At 30.8% G+C, this 24,779-nt stretch overlaps 1 protein-coding gene across 1 annotated transcript; it reads left to right on the top strand.

Moving 5' to 3' along the window:
* The first annotated feature begins 775 nt into the window (after positions 1-775).
* LOC149528959 (sesquiterpene synthase Cad-like) lies at positions 776-10,963 on the top strand. Its single transcript, XM_089809335.1, has 10 exons — positions 776-1,171; positions 1,249-1,451; positions 3,531-3,643; positions 3,877-4,103; positions 4,210-4,328; positions 9,383-9,481; positions 9,607-9,822; positions 9,959-10,097; positions 10,191-10,430; positions 10,548-10,963. The coding sequence occupies exons 1-10, from the start codon at positions 1,049-1,051 to the stop codon at positions 10,851-10,853; spliced, it is 1,785 nt and encodes a 594-aa protein (XP_089665461.1). The 5' UTR covers positions 776-1,048; the 3' UTR covers positions 10,854-10,963.
* Positions 10,964-24,779: the final 13,816 nt, after the last annotated feature.

Below are 24,779 nucleotides of genomic sequence, written 5' to 3'. Positions count from 1 at the left end.
TTAAATAAATAAACAAGTTCTTAGTATTTAAATTTTTATTTATAATAAATATTAGCAAATATAAATTTAAAAAATAAACAACAACTAATCATATTACACTAAATAAGAATAGGCTAATATCACAACATAAAAAAGATATCTAACAAACTTAACTTGTATTAATCTCATAATTAAAATGTTAGAATTGTTTTTTTTTAATATAAAAAATTATAAATACTTTCCTTTAGGAGAGATGGTGGTCCCACCCCATCCTTCTCATTCCCACCTTAGCATGGAAAGTGGGATGTGTTTTTTTGCCTTTTGCTTTTACATAATAATAGGTAGGTGCAAGTGATAGATCTAAATAAATCAAATCAAGTCTTCGGCAATTAGATCTAAATAAATCAAGTCAAGTCTTCTTATTTTTATACAATATCAAGTTATGTATTTTCCTCCTTGTTATTTTCAAGTTGATATTTTAATACAATACAACCCATCTGTCCACCTGCCCCTTCACTAGAAGTCCATCAAGTTATGTATTTTCCTCCTTGTTATTTTCAGGTTGATATTTTTATACAATACAACGTCCATCAAGTTATGTATATTCCTCCTTGTTATTTTCAGGTTGATATTTTTACACAATACAACGCCCATCAAATTATGTATTTTCCTCATTATTTTCAAATTGATATTTTTATACAATACAACCCATCTCTCCACCTGCCCCTTCTTTTCCTTTATGCAAAAATGTCTACTCCAAGTGTAATGTGTGGGGGAATCAGTTAAATTTTTAACTATTTAACATCTCTTCATATTATTATTTGTTCTCGCTTCAAGATTGACGTTGGAGTTTCAATGCAATACAGCTTAAATGTCCATGTCCCCGTTATCTTTATTATTTGTGCAACAAAATGTCTTCAGCAATCGTAATATGTCCATGAATCAATTATTTAATTGTGACACAGCTTGTCTACTTTTAACTATTTAATACCTCTTCACACTCCCCGCTACACGTCTCTCTAGTGGTTCAAGAAAAGAAAGTAGCAGTGAAGTGTAGAAATAATAAGTAATGGATGCAGTAGCAAGTTATAAAAGTTCAGAGAATGAGAATATGGTGGAGAGAAAGAAAGGAAACTTTCATCCCAACGTCTGGAAGGATGATTTCCTGCAATCTCTTTCATCCCCATATGAGGTGCGTGGGTGGCTCATTGTTCATATATTTGTGTTTTCATTTATTTACAACCTCAATCCCATTCATATGTTGAACAGGAACCTTTGTACCGTGAGAAAGTGGCAAGCTTGATTGAGAAGATCAAGGAGAAGGCTTTTAATCCCCTGCTTGCAGATGGAGAAATGCGCACCAAGCCTTACGACTTGCTTCAGAGATTCTTCCTTGTTGACGCTCTCCAACGAGTAGGAATTGATCGTTATTTTCAACAAGAAATCAAATCACTTCTCGACTACACTTACAAGTAACTATCTTTCAGTCAATCAATATCTTTTAATTAACATTATTAGACTTCTACAATGTTTTTCCATTATCTTTGGGATAAATACTCGAATATTTGCACTGCATGTCCGTTACATCCGTGTGTCGCCATTTGTTCTGTGAGTCAACATCGAGTCAAATCATACAACTACATGTTGTAGAGTTAATTGTCGGCCAACATAGATTTATTAAAATTACATAATTTTTATGTTAACAACCGATATTTTTTTCACAGCATGAATTTCTTAGAATAAATATAGGAAGTCAGTAAAGTTAAATATTGAAAGTGTTAAATAGTCAAAACTGATTGATTTTTCTTGTTTCTAAGCTTAATTTGGATCTTAGTGTGTATTTAAGGGGTGTCTCTTTTATTATTATTTAACATAAATCAAGTCTTCCATCTTTAATTAAGAGTTCTTGAATGAAAATTTTGATGGTTCTAATGATGTTTTTATAGCTATTTAATATATTGATATTTTATTATATAGATATGGTGAAGAAATAATATCTATATAAGAGTCCAATACTATTCAGTTTAAGGAGAGTCAATCTATTTTCTAACGGATAAATCTAAGAAAAAGTGAATATATGATTCAAATACATAAACTGTGCATGCTATCTTATATTTTATTTTTTCTTGACAATATAAATTATGAAGATTAAAAAAAAATTCAAAATATTTGGTACTTTCAATCAGCTTTTTCAAGAAAATTGTCTTTTAGTGTATGTATAAAATTTAATCTCCACCAACTCTTCTAGCCCTGCTAGAATAAGAAGATCTAGAAATATATAATGTTTTATATATTGTTTAGCTATTGTTCCTATTTTGCAAGTTAAGCTTGAAGTAGTTTATATTTTTATCACCATGCAAAATATTTTGATATGTTCATGTAACAAAAGTCTAAAAGATACAAACATATATATTTAATTATATATTTCAATAATTGCAATCAGTGATTGTTTAGTATTTTGTTATTTTAAGAATTACTCTTTCCATTTAATTTATAATATTTATTTTCGAATTATATTATCAAATAAAGAGATGAAATCTAAGAATTTTATTTTATTATATTTTGATAATTTAATAATTTAAAATCATGTTGTAAGTTTTCCTTTTTATATTTTAATTTTGTTATCATATTTATTACATTAATTAATTTTAAACATTACTTAATTTAAGAAGTAAAAACTCTTTAGTGATGAAGATAAATTCAATGTCAATGATGATATTAAAAAGAGTATAAAATTTATTTGAATTGCGATGATAAAAAGTATACAAATAATAAATATATATAGAGGTATATGAATTTTCAAAATTTTGTGAATAGATTTGTCATTTCTAATCTAAGTTTCAAATGTGTGTAATTATTATTTAATATTAATAGTGGCATGTTGTAATGGTTAAGTTGTTGAGTTGTTATCCTTGCCATCAAGGTTCAAATCTAATGGGGATGAGGTTCCCTCATTTGTGGCCTCACTGGTTCATAGCTCTAGGTCAAAAGTGTTTACCCCTTTTTACAATATATATATATATATATATATATATATATATATATATATATATATAAAATTTAAAAATCATAAATAAAACTATATAAATATATATTATGATAAATAATAATTTATTATAAAATATAAAAATAAAAATTAAACTTATTATATTAAATCAAAATAAAATAATAGTTTTCTTATTTTTAACCTTGACTACCAATACTTTTTATCATTCTCAAATTTCATTGTAAAATAATCTTTATTTTACTTTTAGCACGGTGGTTTTGTGCCGATTAGCTCTTCAATATGCACAATTTAATTTGATTTCGTTAACAGAGGATGAGGGAAGTAATGGATATGTGGTGCAAATATTCAGCTATTTAGCCGCTTCACACTAAGTGATCCATCATTAAAATAAGAAACTGCAGGATGAAAAAGTGTACCAAGGCTGACTATTTCTAAACTTTAAAGCTTAAAAAATCAATTGATACCATTCATGAAAAGGAGCTATGTCACAAATCTAAATATCTTCAAGTCAATACATTACATATATTTGTATCTTTTCGTACAGGCATTGGAAAGAAAATGGCATTTCATGGGGGAGTCAAAATTCCACTGCAGATCTCCACGCTACTGCTTTGGGATTTCGAGTTCTTCGCGTTAATGAATATCACGTATCTCAAGGTTTTAATTTTAATTTTTTTTGGTGAATAGACTTTTTTTATTAATTAATTTAGTTATGATGAATAGATCTTTCTGAAAGTTTTTATTTTAAATTTTTGGTCTTCTCTTCGTTTCTAAGACCTTCATTTTAAATTTTTGTCCTTCTCTTCGTTTCTAAGACTACATTGAATTATTCCTATTCAAAACTGATTTGGATTTTGATATCTCCTGTTTTTTCATTTTAATCTGAACAGAGGTGTTCAAAACATTTTGTGATGAAAATGGACATTTCGTTTTGAGGACACCCAGTGAAGAAGTTCACAATCAGTTAAGAAGTGTGTTGAGTTTATATGAAGCTGCAGAGATTTCTTTTCCGGGAGAAACGATTATGGGAGAGGCTAAATCATTTGCCTCTCAATACCTTCAACAAAAACTTGCACAGAGCCACATCATAAACGAGAAAAGCCAACTTCGGGCAGAGGTAAGAACTGCATTAACTGAATCCAATTTTAGAGAGGTTATTGCAAAATAATTCTTCTATGGTCTTGATTTTAATAAGTAGATCATTTCATAATAAAAATATGTAGGTTGAATACTTTATGAAGTATTCTTGGAGATCCAGAAATCCACGATGGGAAGCATGGAATTCCATTCAAATATTTAGACAAGATATTGAATCCTGGATGTCAATGGAGGGTGTCTACAGGTCAGTACAAACAAACAATCTTCTCCCTTTTAAAAGTTGGAAATGTAAAATGTCCTCCTAGCTCAATGGACCCCCTACAGAGATCCAGGAAGATGCAAGAAGGCATCCTCTGTTTTGTTGAGCTGTATTTGGTTTTCACTCTCTACAAACATAGAACAAATAATCGGGCACTGCAGCTTCTGGCTATGCTTTTTATTGCTTTCTCTTCGTAGTGTGATTTATTAAACCCTAAACATGACCTGAAGAATGAAAAGCTATTGTATCAAATATATCATTTCGTCACTCTAATTGTAAATGCTTGAGTTCGCAAACATAATTGGGTAAGAGCTGTGTACTCTCTTGAGCTTCGTAAGAATAGCCTTCTCGAGACTCAGAATTAGGTTCTTAAGGACTTTGACCTCAAAAAGAACAATGCTACAAAATTTCTCTCCATCCCTATAATCTTATGAAAATTCATAATTTCCTTATTTTCTTGAACTTTCGAAGAAGAACCTTGTTTGGACTCTGGAATCTTTTTAGTAAGAACGATTGTACAAAATTGCTCTCCATGCCTATAATCTTATGAAAATATATGCTTTCTTACTAGTTGTTAAAAATTGTCTACTTACAGGTACATAGGTATTATTCATGATTGATTTAGCAACAGGTCCATTGACTAATATTATCTTAAGAACGGTTAATATCTCCAGAGCAGGTGTTGTTTTTTCAGTCAACATAAGAAAATAATATTGAAAATTTAAATGATTAAAAGATGAAGCTGATATTTTCAAAGTAACAAACGGACAACTTGAGTGGGAATGTTAAAGAGTCAAGAAGAGGATCCATTATTCCTATCCTGGCCATCTCAGTGAAGGCTGACATGTAAGGTTGATCACTCTAACTTAGGGTGCAACATACGCTGCAATATTGAGCATGCCGTATAAGTTTATGTCTCATTGTTTGTTTCTCTAACAAGCATAGAGATATCACCTCCCCTACCCCTATGAAGGATACTGCTAGGGGTGAGGGGAAGAAAAACTGTCATTGCTATCAGCAGGACTAAAGGAAGATTTGGTTGGACAGGTTAGAAAAATTAATGCATCAGCTAGCCAACAATCAGGAAGGCTTGTTCGCAAAGTTGCAACATTTGCCAAGTTCTCTACAAAGTTCACGCATTCGGAAGCCACCACTCTTTGGTTTCTGCAGGTGAACAAGAAGGAGAAGGAAGCGGGAAAAGAGAGTGAGACCACCCCCTCCCTACATAGCTTCCTGGCAAAGGATTAGCTGAAGACTCTGCTAGATAAACCCGTCAAAGAGGAAGGGGAGAAATCGGCCATTGAGGACCCTGATAAAAAGGAGGGGAAGGACCTAGAGGAGAAAGAGGGCAACTAGCCCTTGTGCCTTTGTTTCTTTTATTTTTGTTATGTTATGGTTAATTATATACTTCATGCCCTATGTGGCATTTTTAGTTAATGAGGGGAAGGACCTAGAGGAGAAAGAGGGCAACTAGCCCTTGTGCCTTTATTTCTTATGTTTTTGTTATGTTATGGTTAATTATGAACTTCATGCCCTATGTGGCATTTTTAGTTAATGTAGATATTAATCGTTTTAACAACTATTGTAATTTATGTTGTTATGTTATGTTTTGGTATCGTATGTGTGTTAGTGGTAGTTTGGTTGATACTGATATCCTTGTTGTGATGTTAACTATTAAAATATTTTCGATGTCCAAAACAAGTATTGGTTAGATAGTAGGGGATAACTACCGGTTGTTCTCCACTCTTTTGTACTATGAGGCCAACCCCCCTTCTTGTGGCTGCTATCTAATTCATCAAAAACATATTTAGACTAGTTCTTCATTTCTTTTACTATATTAATTTGAATTTAGTTTAATAAATGTAGACTAATTCTTAACTTTTTTCTACTATGTCAATTTGAATTTAGCTTCTGTTATACAAGGACCAATCTCATAGTAAGTTCTTTAATAGGTTATTATTTTTGTCATTTTTATTCTATTACTATCTATCTACATTATTGGGTTCGGCTTTGCCACCTAGAACCCTAGTGCTCATGTGATAAGGAAGTTCTTACCCTATTGATTTATGATAGTGTCAGTTAGATACAAGAATAAGTTGTTTAATGCAATTCTATGAGGTCACCTATTAGATGTCATGGGACAGTTGAGAAGATAGAAGAAGGAACTTTTCAAAGATAATGAAGAAAAGATAGGAGGGAAAGAAGATAGTGGAAAGAAGATAGTCCCTTGCATGGAGAAGCAAAAAATGATAGTAGGTTTGAAGGGGAGTAAAACTAAATTGAGAAGCAAAGGATAGTAAAAGTACACAAAATTAAAAAGAAGATGGCAATCAGTTGACAAGAAAAAGTAGAATTCTCATAGAAATAAAATATGCATCTAAAGGGGAAAAATGAATGCATGCATAGCCAAATATAGAAATAAAGAAATATATAAATAATAGACAACTCCATGTACTCATCTGTTACATGCTAGTGGGTAGTTAAGAAGACAAATCAATGGGACAATCCATATTGATTTCAAAGACAATGGAGAAAAGATGAGAGAAAGAAGATGGTCTCTTGCATGGAGAAATAAAAAATTGTAGAACATTAAATTGAGAAGAAAAGGATAGTATAACAAAAATAAAGGAGAATGAAGGTGACAATGTGTTGGCATGCGAAAATGGTAGACCCATGGAGGGTAGAATATGCATCTACACAAGAAAAATGAATGCATTCATAACTAGCTATGAAGGAAACTCAAGGGACATAGGGAAAACTCAATGAACAAAAGAAAATTTAGAAAAGATAGTGGAGAAAAGAAAAGCCACAAGACTAACAGAATGGGTGAAATAAAGAAGGGGAAAATGTGTATGTATTCTCAATGTGAATCAAGATGGTTGTCACAAAGGATTGCACTCAAATTGTTAAAATAGGTAACTAGCAATCTCATCAACTATGGAATGATTTTCATGCATGTGGGTATGCCTATCCTAAAAGTCAATCTTTGGATTATGGGTCGGCTTCCCTATTGAATCTCTTAAAACCATCTTTAATGAAGAAAAGAGAAAGATAGATATGTGGAAATTGCTATGCCCTTAATATTGATGTATATACGGTTATGAATAGTCAATTTGTGACTATCTTAATTAAGTCATGTTATCATTATTATATTATTAGTTAGGTAGGTAGGTCAAACTATGTATTATATACGATTGTGTCTATTCAACCCAAGAACAATTAGGTATATATAGGATGTTGTGAGTCTTATTTCAAGATTGTATTGTGAAGTGTGTTCTCATTGGAAATATTTGAAAGTTTCCCCCTCGAAGTGGCCTGCTACTCTCAGTTATTATCAAGTATTTATAAAATATTTCATATTATCTCTTCCACTATGTATGTTATTTCATTACAAGTGGTACCAAAGCATGATCTTGGCACCATAGAGGTAAGATTTTTTCTCAACATTGGAGATGATTTTTTGAAGAGCATAACTTTCAGATTTTAGTGAATTTTTAAAATAATTTTTAAGGGTTTTTGAAGACCATATTAAAGAAGCTATAGTCCAAATTTTAGAGGAATTGGAGAAAATTTGACTAAATTATTGTAGAATTACTATTTCTACAAAATTTAAGTAGATCTACATATCTCTCACATCCTGCCAAATTGGAGTATAACTTGTATTGGGTTTTTTAATACATAGTAGAGGAGCCTACATTTCAAATCTTGAAGAAATTGAAAAAAAAAAGCAAGTTATTGCAAAATTAGAAAATTTTTCTCTCAAGGTAGCCAATTTACTAATTTTTTGGTTTTTTTTAACGTAAGGTTATCTTGCCCCTAGTAAGTTACCATTTTAAAAAAAAAAGGATTTTTTTTTATAGAGAATTTACATTTCATTTATGTGATTCATTTCAAAAATATTGGTTTTCACCATGACGGGGCCTCCAACAAGAGGCAAAAATAATTCTACCATGTTAGAGAAATCCTCCAATAAGGATTGGGAAACAACAGAGAATAATATTTCCAATGTGGAGATAAGTAAGTTCAAGGAAGAGGTTAAAAGGGATATGTGTGATCTACAAGGAGATATATAAGATATACAAAGCATGTTAAATGCCTATATGAATGAACCAAGGAAGGAGTTCTCAAGCACTCAAGGTGAAACCTTCAAGTCAACTAATAATGACACTAATTTTAATACTCCTATGGGATCTATGATTTTTTTTCCAAAGGTGGATATGTGCAAGTTTGATGGTAAGAATCCTCTAACATGGATAAACCAAATGGAGAATTTTTTGAAGTGTACATCAAACCCCATATTGACAAAAGATCACGATGGCTTCCTTATATCTAGAACTGGATAAATTCATTTGGTATCATTGGCTTTGTACTCATTGGAGGGAAAAAGGTGTCACCATATCATTGTCAATTTTTCCAAAATAACTCCGAGCACAATATAGAAATAGCGTGACATACAACTTCTTTAGCCAGCTTGCTAAGCTTCAACAAATAAGATTAGTTAAGGATTATATTGAAAATTTCCAAAATCTATCCTTAAGAGTGGATACAATTATAGAGAAGACCTTGAATGATTTATTCTTGGGTGGTCTCAAGGATCACATTTGAAATGAGGTATGCATGTTTATTCCTAGCTTAGTAAATGAGTCTTTTATATTGGCACGTAGGGTAGAGGATAAGTTCTTGATTCCTAGAAAGTAAGTTTCTTATGTGACAAGAGAAAAAGGATACTCAACACCTTCTCTTCCTCAGCAAGAGGATTTGGAGGCATAAAATTATTTTGCTAGATGAGATTACCTATTCAATTTACCGATCTTGATGGAAACATTGCTCTTCTTTAGGTTTCTTCAATGATTGATATTGCTTTCGTTTCTAATTTGATACATCATTCCTACAAAATCAACATATCTTGACTACACTTGGCAGGAACTATGCTGCCTTACAGCTCTTGTTTTTATGGCTAATGTATTTTGTTATATAAGGAACCATCTTAAGTATGATGGTAGATGGCTAACTTTTTGTACTGACTACATTTCTTTTAGAATGCCATATGAGGTTTGTCAAAATATTTTGGAAGCAGCAATATTGGATTTCAACATAATACAAGCCCAACATCAAATTGAGCTCAAAACTGTATCCAAGTAAGTGATATGTTTACATATGAAAATTCACTTTGTCTTTATTAAAAATAATTTCTTATGCCAATGTTAGATTGCTGGTAATATTAATTATAATGGAACATGTATGATGTGATACAAATATGTAGATGGTGGAACGAAGCAAGTGTAACCAAACTTGATTTTTTTCGACATCGACCTGTGGAATTTTACTTTGCATATTCATGCGGATTGTACGAATTTGAATTTTCTCTCACACGAATTGGATTTGTCAAATTGGGCCTCGTGATTACCACGGTTGATGACATTTTTGATGGTTATGGAGCTATTGATGACCTCATACCTTTTAAGACGGCCTTGATCAAGTAATTCTAGCACTTCACATTTATATTTATATTTATGATTGCGATGCCTTGCGATGAATCATCAATATCATTTAAAATAATCATAATTCATTATTAACAAATGAATTACTTTACTCTTGAATTTTGTGTTCCTTAGCTGGGATATGTCTATGGTGGATGGTCTTCCCCAATACATGAAAATTACTTGGTCGTGTTGCCATGAAATATACATGGAATTAGCTAATGAAGCAGAGAAAATACATGGTCAACGTGCACGGAAGTGGATGCAAGAACATGTATGTCACTAGTCAAATTCATCTATCAAACTGTGTGTTTATTTAAATATGTATAAATCTTATATTTCGCATTTCATGCCTTTTCTATTGCAGTGGACAAAGCTTATTGTGTCAGTGTTTCGAAATTCTGAATGGAATGCGAAAGACTATCTACCCACTTTGGATCAATTTTTAAAGAATTCTCTTAACGCTTCTTTGACACCCGTGGTCACACTATTTCCAATGATTTTAATTGACACGGTTCTTCCTGATGATATTCTAGAAAGGGTTAGTAAGTTTGAATCTGATGTATCACTTGCTACTCGACTAATTGATGATATCAAAGACTCTCAGGTATCTATCGACCAAACTTGCCTAAACCTATCTTCTTATTATCCATAAAATACACACTTTTAAATAAAAGATGGTATTATTTTTCTTAATGAGCATAGTTTCTAATATCTCTTGAAGGAAGACAAAGATCGAGGACAAAATGTTTCTTGGCTAGACTGTTATGTGGCAGATAACCCTGGAACTACAATGGAGCAAGCTTTAGATTATGCAAACGCTACCGTTCAGCTACACACAGAAGAATTAAATAGAGATTTCTTTTGTTATGAGAAAGATATACCAAAATGTTGCAAAAGAGTGTATTTTGATTGTATGTATAGATGGGTAGGTTTTTTGTGGAGGGATATTGATGGATTTTCACACCCATCTAAGGGTAAGGATGACATAATGAAAATCCTAATCAATCCTATAGCTCTTTATCCTTGATAAAGTGTCTAACTTAAAAATAAATAAGGGACGATGCTAGGTTTTCTTACTGGTTCTTTCCTAGTTGACCTTTTTGAACCAGATTTATTAATATAATATAGTGCCTTGCCACTTTTTCCTTAAAAAAGAAAAAAAAAAGAATTAAATAAGGGCTATTATATTCATTTTTATTTTTGAGATTTTAATAAGTTGACAAATAGAAATATTTTTGGAAGCTTAAAATAAGCTAGGAGAATCCTCAAATATATATAGTGGAAACAAATTCTGTCTGCCTTTGTTTTTGGCTGGGCCTTGTGCTTATTTTCAGCCGTTAGACATGTTTTTATTTGGCTGGGCTTTTATTGCTTATTATCAACCATGTTATTGTAGTTACTTTTGGGTTTCAAGGTTTCAACCAAGGAGTTCAGCCAATAGATGAAGTTTTTACAATAATTTGTTTAGGGGCCTGCCTCACCCCTATCTCACTGGAACATTGGTCTACCGCCCCATAGAATTGTAGGGCTAATCCCTCGATCGATGTCTCCCCCCACTCAGCTTAGATTGAAGGATGAAGGAAGTCATAAGGGATGTATTGCCAGTCCTAGCTATTTGGTTAATCGGTCCATTGCCCGGCCTAGGAAAGGGATGTCCCTACTTGTGCTTCCGATCGACCGTCTATTCAATCTCTTCCCTGTAAAACTTGTTTATCTTATCAAAAACAAATTCAACATATATTGATGCACCCAATATTTAGATGCTTCTGTTTGCACCTATAGAAATGCATGCATAAAAGATAAATTTATATCAGCTAGATAGTTTCTAAATTAATGGATGTTTTCTCATAGTTTCTAAATTGTATGAATAATATTTTGATAGATTTAAAAGAGTTTCATGTATACTCTAAAAAGAAATATGTTGTTTAATTTGATTAATTATAATTGTACTTGATGTAAATAAATGAAATGATAATTTTTGAAATATAAAGACAAAATACTTTTCAAGAAAAATATAACACACTCTAGTAGTCAAATATGTGCTGAAACGTCTAATAAAAAAATTAATAGTTACCGAAAATTATTTTAGATTCCTTATATTTAAGGATATATAATGGAAAATGAAATAAAGTGAAGTAAAAGAACAAGCACAAAATAATATAACGACAGTACAGAACCACAAATGGATCCTCAGGGCACTGTTAAAAATGATTTTTTGTTATGGTAAATTATAGGGAAGTTGACATAGAGTAAATATTGTGAGTGACTTCCTTTTTACGTATTTAGATTAGTTTTTGAGAGGTTTTCTGTTATTGTTTTGAAGAATGTATATTATGGAGAATGGTTGTTTTTGCATGAATCTCAAGATCAATTTGGAGAGATTAGTTGCTGATGCATGTGTTTGGTCAATGTACTTGTACCTATTGGAAGTTCAATTGATATGCAACTTTATTTATAAGTGTGAATGGTGCAGCCAATTACTACTCTTTTTCAGATAAATGAAATATTTGGTGCATGACACAAGAAAAAAATACATAATCAAAATCTCTCTAAGATTGTAAATTGGTCCTTTTGCAGTTAGTATGTAGCTTTTGTTATAGTAAAAACACTACTACATAGGTTGCTCTTCAATGTTTTCTATAGAAATTTTCTCATCAAATTTATGAAATTATCATTTTATTTATAAGTACGAGATATTTTCTATAGTAATTCAAATTGTGATATTGCTATCAGGATTTAACTTTATAGTTTTTGAGTCAAATTCATTGACCCATATTTTATGAGTAGTGGTTTACAAAAACCCATCTTTCATGAGAATAAATGGAAAACTTAGTACTCATTGGATCTGGGTGATGCTCATAGAGGTGAAGTAGGAGTCTTCTAGGGAGGTCACCCATCCTACTACTACTCTAGCTCAAGTGTGCTTAACTATGGATTGATCTCCAGGGATGTGTGAGTGCTTCATGTCTGTGAGCATATCCTAGATCCAATGAGTGCTAAGTGTTCCATTCATTGTCATAAAAGATGGTTTTGTGTAAACTAGTACTCCTAAAATCCAAACATCCAGAGTTCTAAAAATGCGAAGAGAAAAACAAACTACATCCAAAAAAGGGCACGTTCAACCTTAAAAGTTGTTGCAGTCACACTTCCAAACAATCACCACGCTTATTTGCCTTGGAGGGTTCCACAATGCCTTTGCTAAATAAATTACAAGGCACCTAATTAAAGTACAATTAAGGCCTTTTATAGGGTTTGACTGATGATCCCAATTCGTAGTCAGACGTCACATGAACGAAACTCTTGAATGAAAAGCAATTAATCCTCGTACAAATTGATACCAGATAAAGTAAAGACAGATGAGCTTAATCCAAATCCGGTTTATGGATATATACTTCATGAAACATAATTAAATTCATCCCTAGTGAAGAGAGGGATCTTTTCCATCCCAACACCCCAATTGGGAGCCCATTAAACACATCTATACTTAGCTCCCATAATCGGCCAATATAGTATTTATGCTTTGTTAAAATTTAGGATAAATATTTTTTAGACAAGAGATGCACAAAACATTAGTCTGCTAGAGTCCCCTAGACTACTAATCGTTTTAGTTCATGTTGTAGGCTGTAGAACTATAGGCAGATTTTTTTAAACTATTGATTAATCTATTGAACATCAACCAATCATTTTCACAATTTTTCTTCTTCATATGAATTTTTAATATTTAATAAAGTAAAATGCACAATTTATAAGTTTTTCAATTTATAAAACTATTTATCTTTAATATGATTGGTTAAAACAATGGAGCAATAAGAGCAGATTTCAAGGAAAACCAAAATATTATAAAATGAACAAAGTTAAATAAAATTTTAATCATTTCATGTGTCAATTTTTTAAATTATGAAATACTTTTAAAAAATAATTTTTAAACAATTATCAAATACATATTTTAAATATTTATTTATAATTAATAGATAATAAAAATATGTTAAATTTAAATTTGAAATTAATTAATAAAAATGAATAAAAATATAACATTTATAATTACGTTTTTAAATTTTAACTATTTTATTTAAAATGAACTATTCTCATTATTATTCCATATATTCCATCAATTAATATTTTAATTTAGATAAATTATTAAATATTTAAACACATTCATTATATTTCCATCAAGAAGTTAAAACTCTAAATTATTTCAAAACATGTAATATATCTTCATTTAATTTTTTCAGATCATCATACTTTTATGATAGAAAAGAAAATCATTTTGTTAATAGAAAACATTTTTGTTAATAGAAAAGATATATATATATATATATATATATATATACACATGTGTATATATATACATGTATATATATATATACACATGTATATATATGTATATGTATATATTATATATATGTATATATATATGTACATATATATATACATATATACATACATACATATATATATATATATATATATATATATATATATATATATATATATATATATATATATATGTACATATATATATACATATATACATATATATGTATATATGTATATATATATGTACATATATATATACATATATATATAATATATATATACATATACATATATACATATACATATATATACATATACATATATATATATATACATATATATACATATACATATATATATGTATATGTATATATGTATATGTATATGTATATACGTATACGTATACGTATATATATATATACATATATATATGTAATATATACATATACATATATATATATATATACATATATATATATATATGTATATATATATATGTATATGTATATACGTATACGTATACATACATACATACATATATATATATATATATATATACGTATACGTATATACATATACATATATACATACATACATACATACATACATACATATATAAAACATAATAAAATACTTCATTAATTTTTTTTTAAAGTACTATACAAGGATCAAATATAACTTATATAAGCTTTGACTCTTTTAAATAATTAAGTTAACATGATGATTTCACAAATTCAAATTAAAAAATAAAATAATAATATTTAATATCAAATTATTTATCATTTTTTATTTCAATATTTTCTTAATATTAATATTAATTTAAATATGTAATTTTAATTTTTTTCATGTTAATATTTTAAAAAAATTAAATATTAACCTATTCTATCAACTATTTGGTACGAGCTTCGTTGCTATGCAAACTTGTTTAAAAACTAGTTCTTCAATAATCTCATGATACAGTTACAACACAACATTCTAATGGTTAACTAAATACTTTTTATTGTAATTTTCCCTAATCCAACTTTCTCCAATATCAAGTTAAAAGTGAGATAGAACCTCTCTAAATCCAAATTAGTTCATAAATAAATTTAGATATTCTAGAATAATATTTCAAGTCAAAACATAAAATTGTATAAAAATTATTTATTTTATCATAAAAATAAACTTAGAATTTTATCTATTAGAGATAAATATATTATAATTTATATATCACATATCAAGACATGGTGATTATAAATAGGCTAAATCTAATTAATCTAGAATAATAATTAAAATCAAAACATTAAATTATTAAATTTCAATTCATAAAAAATCTTTTTCTTAGATTGTCTTTCAACTACACATGAATTGTCCTAGGGGTTTTGGTTTTCATTGTACTGTAAGTTACCTCTTCTGTCTATCCCCTATCATATTGCATTTATTGCAGGATTTTTAGGTTATATCATTGCTTTAGCCTCCTTTAGCCTATTTGTTGATAATGGTGTGAAAGTTGTTTCTTTCGATGCTTATGGCATCGCCTCATAACAAAAATCCTCACAAGTTCATCCCAAAGGTTTTTCATAAGGTGCATCTTTTGATGTTCTGCTCCATGTTGAAGATTTTCATAAAGCTTGTGATAGGTTTAAAATTTGTACTTCGATAGTTTTTTTTGTAGGAAGGACCCCCCTGAATGCATGTTATAGGAATGGGTTTGCAAAGCTTGGTCATTTCATGGAATTCACCTTGAGGTCATCCAAAGCCTCACTAAGGGATATTTTCTATTTCTCTTTTTCAATCCCTTGTATGTGGATGTCATTCTTGGTAATGAACATGGCCTATTTGTTTTTCCTTGTTGCTTTTCCATGTTGGTCTTGAGACTTTACAATCTTTGATGAATAAAAGCTTCATGTCCTTGTGCGGGTTGAGTTTTTTGGTTTTCCCTTATTGTGTTGGTAATTTTGTTCAAATTATTGTGTGGTTTATAGGCAAGGTGGTTAATCTTGAACTTGACCACTTTTAACACTCATCCCCAAAGAAGGGTTTTCTTTAAGGTTTACCTTTTAAATGACCTCAAGAAAAATATCAAGATTCAGATGGGTAACAAGACTTTCCCTTAGAAGGTTTTGTATCTTAGCCTGCCCAACACTTATTACTATTGTCAATAAGAAGGAAAAAAGATCAAGGGTTGTCTGATGGTCACCCCTCGAACTAGACCACCTACCATGGACATCAAGGATGCTAGTCCTCAACCAGCTAATGTAGCAAAAAATGAAGAATGAATAACTCTCATCTGCAAAGGAAATAAACCCCCAATTTTGAACTTAAGCATGGTTTTGGTGCTTCTAGACCATTGTAGACTACTGCTTCTCATCCTACACAAGATTTTATTGCTCAACCAATAGTTATTTCAAACCCTAATCAATAGGAAACCTTTGGGGACCTAGTGTGACCCCTATTAGAGGGATAAATACTTTGCCTTCATATTCGTGGTCTCCTTTGGTGAGTACACCTCAGGAAACTTTAGCTATTAGCATCTTTGTCACTTTGTATATCTCTTGTAGTCCTTCTAGGCATATGGAGGTTGTAGATGGCAGCTCTAATAAGCACATGGTTCTTGATCATACAGATTCTTCCATCAAATTCACTCCTATTGCTCCTTTTTTTCCCAGTAGATTCTTGTCCTTTGGAGATGAGGATGACATCCAAGATTTCTAATAGTGAACTTCCTCTCATGGAATTTTTATGGTCATACTAACCTCTATAGAAAGTATTATGTTTGTGAGGCTTGTTAGAGATTTTGTAAATTTGATTTAGTGGCATCTTGGGTCATTGAGAAATCATGCATCAGCAGAAAAGATTACTTTTTTTTTGTACTAGTTTCCTATTCAAGGAGTGGTCATTTCTTCTCATGGTTTCAAGTTGTGTGCAATTGGCATCTTAATGTGATCTAATTTTTAATCCCCATCCTATGTGTATAAAATCTAATGTTCTTTGTGCTTGGGGTTTGGCACCTCTTTCCCCACTCACTTTTCACTACTTGTTTTATCCACCGTACCATGGAGTTTCTTTATGTACAGTTTCCTATGATGATGTGGCATTGAGTGTAGTTGAGGAACCTCTCTTGGATTATGTATGAACTTATCCTTAAGAGTGTTGATTATCATTTGATAATTTTGTAATTAATTGTGTGACATGTTGACTTGTTCTCTTGTTGGTTGTATAAGGACTTACATTAGATGTGGGAAAGAAAGGTAATATATATTGCAAACTTGGAGCTTAGATGTTGTAATTCATTAAACTAGCCATAAGGAAAAAGGGCTTACAACCTAACATTTATATTTTATCATGCCAGTTGTCTACTCAATCGATATTTGTTCAAGAATTAAGTTTGTTCTTTTCTATTGCATTTTTTTGTCATCCATTTTTACTCTTGGCAAGGTTTTAGGATACTAGAATTGATTTATCAAGTAGTATTAGAGCTAGGTTTTCTTTCCTTGTGAGTTTTTGATCATGGAGAACCTTAATTAGATTGGTTGTAAGATGGCACAACTGAATTCTAACCTATTAATTAGCATGGGCTTATGATCTTGTAGGAAATAATGTCAAAATGGTCTATGAAAGATGAAATGTAGATAATGTCATTATGAATGTGTTGAGACAAATTGTAACAATACTTAAGCTATTGAGATGGCCTAGAAAAAAGGTGTGTACATCTTGAGGATTTTAGTGGTGATGAAGAAGTGGCACCTAATCCTAATCCTAAACATGAAGTGGACCAAGATGAGGAGATGCTTCTAAGTGTTCTATCTAGGGAAAAGTCTCGACCTTCTATTGAAGTTTCTTGCTATGATGGAAGGCTTGATGTTAATGTTTTGTTTTATTGGATCTCTAAAATGAATAAAGTCTTTGAATATGAATGTACCCCTACGAATAGAAAAATAAAGATAGTAGTCACCATGTTGAAGGGTTGTGTAGATTGAAAGGAAGAAATGCGGAAAATAAAAGATCAAGAAATGGGAAAAGATGATTAGCAATATGAAGAACTTCATTCTTGCATATTACAAGGTTAATTTGTTTTGGAGAATGCAAAATTTGAGGAAAAAGAATATTATGGTGAAAGAATATATTGACGAATTATACAAACTAAACATCAGATCTAGACATGTGGAGGATGAGGTTGACAAAGTGGCTAGATATCTAGATGGTTTAAGGACATAAATTCAAGATGTGATTAGTTTTGTTATGTTGGATAGTGTGAAAAAAGCATATCAGTATGCCATACAATTGGAGGAGTTATTGGCAAATAAACATGCTCAAAGTAAAAGATGAAGACGCAGAAGATTTCAAAGAAGAAGAGGTAGAACCTAAGGAGAAAGTAGAAGATCTAACAATATAATGCAAGACAAAGGTAAAAGAGAATGGAAAGAGGAATCTATTGGTAAGAGAGGTAATTACACTAGAGGTATCTACACTAGTTACTCTATAAATGAAAATAGTAGTAAAATAGAATAGGATCTTGGTTAAAGGGAACTTATTTCAAGTATGGTAAAGAAGGACATAAAGCCTTTTAATTTGTAAAAATTCTGGAAAGAAAATTGTAGGTATTAGTAGAAATGTTTGAATCACCCAATAAGCCTAAGAGTGGTGAGAACTTGATTTTAAGAAGATCCCTATGGAATGAGGAAACCAATGAAGAACCTTTTTAGAGAATTTTTTTATTCAAGACCAAATACAATATTGTAGAAATGTGTTGCAAAGTAATTGTTGATAGTGTTAGTTTAGATAAATTGGCACTAGAGTTGCTAGTTAACAACTATGGTTGCAAAGACTAAAATATCCTATTCCTTATCATGTTGCTTAGATCTAGAAGGATAATAAGTAAAAAAATTCTTCTTAAATTCAGGACTATAAATTATTATGATGAAGTTTTGTGTAATATTATGCCTATGGATTATTGTCATATTCTATTAGGTAGACCTTGGTAGTATGATAGATAAGCTCTTCATAATGGTAGATTGGTTGAGTATACTATTTTTCTTAATTATAACAAACATGTGGGTATTTGCACAAAGATGGGGGACCGAAAATTGCCACCTTTTTACTTTTCCACATCCAAGACATAGTGGGTATGTACTATGCTTTGTCTTTCTTGAGAAATAGGCTTGAACATAGGAAAACATATTTCATACATACTATAGCACATACATGTTGTTTAAAAATAGCATAAAAGTGTCATTTTTCATATTTAAATAGTGTGTATGCATTATGGTATTCATGGAAGATTGCCAATCCTAAGGGTTGGATTTGTCTTGGATATCCAACCAAAAGGCTTGGACATATGAAACAAATCTAACAAATGATTTCTAGATAACATACACAATTTAAATTAAGTTGTGTAGCATCCATTTGGTTTAGTTTTGGCTATATATTAACAAAATTAGGTTATATTGTTGGAAATGTAATACAAAAAGTGAGATATTGAGAGGATGGGGGAGGGGGCATGGGTGGGTGAATCAAGATCTATATAAAAGTTCCACACTTGAAACATGAAACATATTTGAGGTCATCACATAAACCCTCATTTGAACATTAATTTCATATCAGTGTAACAATTCACATCAACATAATATCATATCTACCTTCTAGCTAAATGAATGTAAACTCATTAGAACATAAAACATTAACACACATATTTGGTAATGCAAAAACACTCCAAGGTGAAGGTAAAACTAAAGTGGAGATGAAACCAAAAAAATTGCACTAATGCAGAAATAGAGTTATGCCTATTAAGGCTACAATGTTTTGATTACTTCTAGTGATCTCCCCTATGAGGTGTCTTCCATGTTAAAGGTTAAAATAACTATTAGGTTCTACCATGATTAAATTATTTTTACATTAGAATTAAGTGTGTACTCTATTGGGAGATTTACGAAAGCTTATTGAAGCTACTTTATTAAAAGATTTAAATGTTTAAAAAACTTTTAGAATGTTTAGTGTTTGATACTTTGGTATGCACTTACAATATTGATTAAAATTCCCCTCTATGTAATATGTGCTCAATTTTTTTTATCTCTCCTTGAAAATTTTCACTAAACTACTTGGTGAATCAGGATCTATATAAAACTTTCACACTTCAAACAAGAAAAATATTTGACATCATCACATAAACCCTCATTTGAACATGAATCTCATATCAATGTAGCCATTCACATTAACATAATATTGGATCTACCTTCCAACTACATGAATGTAAACTCATTAACACATAAAAAGTTATCATACAGATTTGGTAAAGCACAAACAATCCAAGGTGAAGGTAGAACTAAAGTGTAGATGACACCCAAAAAATATGCACTAATATAGAAATAAAGTTGTTTCTATTAAGGCTACAATGCTTTGATCACTTCTGATGATCTAGCCTATGAGGGGTCTACCATGTTAAAGGATAAAATAATTGTTAAGTTCTACCTTTATTAAAGGATTTTTACATCACAATTAAGTGAGTATTCCATTAGAAGATTTAGAAAAGCTTGTTAAAGCTAGTTTGTTAGGAGATTTAAATGTTGAAACAACTTTTAGAATGTTCAATGCCTAATCCTTCAGGATGCACTTACAATACTACTAACAATTCTCCTCTATGTAATATGTGCTTGATTTTCTTTATCTTTGCATGAAACTATTTACTACACTACTTAGTCTCTTCTAAATCAAACACTCTAATTCACCTCCAAAAATTTGCATGCAACCAAACTCTTCATTCATAGACTTACATTGTTGGTACCTCTAACCTTTTTTGTCTATTAGTGTCAACCACTTAGTTATTTACAAGGTAGAGTCAGATGGTCATCACTATGACTGAGCTACTCTACATAGGTTGAGTCATGTACATAAGATAGTATGTACCGAGCTATACTATAGAAGCCAAGTTAAGTATGGTCATAGATAAAATTTTTATATGTACCAAGCTCACCAATGATTGAGAAATACATCAATGACCAACTGATTCCAAGTATATAGTATTGAGTGATGTAGTTTTTTCTTAACACAATATATATCCAACACCAAAAATTTAACAAAGCCCAAGAAAAAAATAATGTCAAGCATAAAAAAAACTAAAGGTTGAGAAATGTAGAAGTTTATATAAAAGTCGGGAATGAAATAGAGTTTTAGGAAAAATGACTATCAACCCGAATTGGAAGGTTTATATAAGTTTTGAAGAGGTTATTATAGAACATTTAATACTTGAAGAACTTGTTATAGAATATTTATATGACATAGATCACATGACCCTGTGTGTATGTTCAATGGTTAGGATGAAGATGCAAAACAAGGAACCATCTAGAAGAGTCTTGATGGAATCTTTAAATAGTGATGATCTTAACCTAGATCATGTGATTGTGTGTGTGTATGTGTGTTAGTGATAGAGGAAGGAAGAGAATGAGGAAATAAGAAAAGAGAAGATCAAAAGTCATTCAAGTGTTCTGTTATCATCTAACAAAGCAAGTTACCTATTCATAAGTAGTAAATGTGAATGGGAAAGACAAGTGTTATCAGATCATAGGAGAGGATCAGTTAGTAAGGAGAAGATTCTAAATTATCTTGTAGAGTAAACTAAGAGTTAGGTACTGGATAAGTTTTAACAGACTTGAGTTAAAATCTCTTAACAGAGTGGTCATAATAGATCTTTTTAAATATCCTAATAGAGTCCTTACTTATTTGTAAATGTTAAATCCTTTAACAAGGTGAAACCTAATAGTTTCTTAACTCTTTAATAGGATATGCTCCTCATAGAGTAGATCATATTTAATGGTCAACCATTGCAACCTTAACTGGTTAATTTTATTACTACAGTAGTGAAGATTCATGGGCATCATCTCCAACCTAGTTTTACCTCCACCTTGGAATGTTTATAGGTAACAAATATTGTGTTATTTACTTTCATGCATGTGATTGAATTGATTTACATTTTACAATAAGTTTACATTTATAGTTTTGCATGCACAACTTATTGATAGATGTGGATGAATTTGTATGAATTTCAATTCAGCCCCTTCTTAGTATGTAGTTTTCTCCTCTATAAATCAACATGTCAACTAGGTCATAGACTCTCCATAAATATATGTTTGGGTGAACCTTCTAGATCTAAATTGATGATTTAGATTCATTTCTTTTTCCTCTTAGCCTTTATAGTTTATTTATTGGCAAATTGCCTCACATATAGATTAATGGTCTTCCATTTTACATGTAACCACCTCCTTCATTACCTCCTTGATCTTCAAAACAAACTTCCAACTTGATAAGAAATGGTTTACATAAGATTTAGTGTCATTCCAAACAAATATGTAAAATTATGTTTCTTGGTAGTAACACAATACTGGCACTTAGTATAAACCATTTCATCCTATTGTCCCTCAGCCTTAACTGTTCTCAACATATACTAAACTATGTGGCCTCTCTATTACTTAGCATCAACTACTTTCCTTGATAAACTTGGTAATGACTGGAGTACTTGGCCAACTGTAGCTTTCTCTATAGTAACTATTGCTCAACACATAACTTGAAATATATACAAGTATTTACTACTTAGCTCAGCCTAGATAGGATGACTTGGTCATAGTAATGAATAAACAACCCTGCCTTATGGATGACTAAGTGTTTGACACTAATAGACAACATGACTTAGAGAACATCAATCTCCCCCTTTGATATTAGTGATAAAAAACTTTACCATGTTAAAAATCTATTTATTAGAAAACTAAATCACAAGTACTCACCCTTATAATACAATCCATAACTTAACTTGATATCCACTATACATGGTCTCTCTTTGCACTCGGTATATATACATATTCAAATTTTCAAAACTTTAGAATTGACAAGATCCCCTTGATCATCCTTGTGCATTATCAGTGTCCTCCTAAACCATGCTCATTATCTATCCCCCTTGTGTTTGTCTCTCATGGCTATTGGGGTGGAGAAGTCAAACCAAACTTATCCAAATATGGTTTTTGAATTTGCAAAATGTTTCTCAATGTACTATCCCAGTTAGTCCTAATGGATTCAATAGCACAGTTCTTGATCTCCACATTTTCTACAAGATTGATGATATCAACAAATCATAGATTTGGATCTACTTGAACTAACTCTTTTTCATTCTTCAAATAAATCTGCATAACCTCAAGATTAGGTGTCTTCATGACTTGTATTGAGATCATTTTTTCTCTTATTCTTCTGTACTCAACAGTGAAGTCTATAAGCCTTGACTATTTAAAATTGACCTCAGATAAGTGCACATTACTAGAAATTGGATCCATAGTAAGTGTATTGGCACTATACTGCAAATCAGCTTCTAACTTATCTATCCTATCTCTGATGTCCTTAGTGTATGTTGAGCTATCACATAAATTTTAAAAAATTATATGCACATTCTTTGAAATTTATTCCAAGTTAGTCAAAAGTTTTGACAACTCAACCTATGTTACAACAATTTCTACTACATTTTCCATGAATATTTTCTTGAATTTCTTTTTTGACCATTACATAAATTTTTTAGTTGGATCAATATCTTGGTCATTTATCTTCTTTGCAATATAAACTAATTGATCTATTATATAGGTTCTTTCTTATTAGTGTTTTTCACATCAAAATTTTCTAGAAAAATATCCTTAATCTCATGCAATACCTATTTTAGTTGTTTTTTTCGCTTTAGCTCTTGTTGTCTTGTCTTCCTTGCCAATATATCTTGTAAAGTTTTCATTTTCTCATATGTTAAGTTATTTGTGTCTCAGTTAGGAATTACAATACCTTCAATTAATGTAACTGGCTTCCAAGGTGACTTTGTCTTCTTTCTTTGAATCCTCTTTCTTTTATAACCAAGGATACTAGGGATCCGTAATGGTAATTGCAAAGTTTGAGTTTGGAGATCTAAACTCAAACTTTGAATTATTTCTTGTGTGACCTAGGCACCCTTTTTCTCTTCTACTAATTGTTTGTCCTCAATGAATATGAGTTCAATATTTGAACTCAACTAAACTATTTAATTTTTCTATTTAATGTAAAGTCCTAAGGAACTTGGCCTATCATTGCAAGTAGTAGATTACTCTACTTGTACATTCAAGATCTCTTCCCCCTTCTTCTCATCTTGGTTTCCATTGATCACATCATCTATCTGATCAAGTTCTTGTCCATCTCTCCCTTAATTTTCCAACATGCTCTGCTGCTCAAGAATAGCAACATCATCTTTTTCCTCTCCTGGCATTTGTTAATTGTTACCTATTAAGATTGTTATTTCTCACTAATTTATTAGGATATTGTTTGATCTATACAATTACTAGACTGGTGTCCATCAGTACTTTTATTGATTTTGGATTAAGAGCTTGCTCCTTCATTTTTTTCTCAGCCTTCACAATCTTTTTTGACTCTTATTTAGTAGTAGTAATATCTAGCACTAAATTTTCTAGAGGTTCATCATCCATAGTGGCTACATATGTCTATTTATCATTATCTTGTTCTATTTGATGTATGATCTCAACAAAATTCGCGGCATCACCATAGGTATCTTCTTTATTGTCCAATTCTATTTCTTCAATTTCATTCGATTTCGATCAAAATAACATTGTCAGATGGCTACCCAAAGTCTGCATGTCACTAAAACCCT

This window comes from Cupressus sempervirens, chromosome 11, assembly GCF_028749045.1.
Source record: "Cupressus sempervirens isolate cs-2001-9-10 chromosome 11, ASM2874904v1, whole genome shotgun sequence".
In the NCBI taxonomy this organism is placed as follows: domain Eukaryota; kingdom Viridiplantae; phylum Streptophyta; class Pinopsida; order Cupressales; family Cupressaceae; genus Cupressus; species Cupressus sempervirens.
The sequence above is the reverse complement of the archived record's forward strand: the minus strand, read 5'-3'. Positions and strand labels throughout refer to the sequence as shown.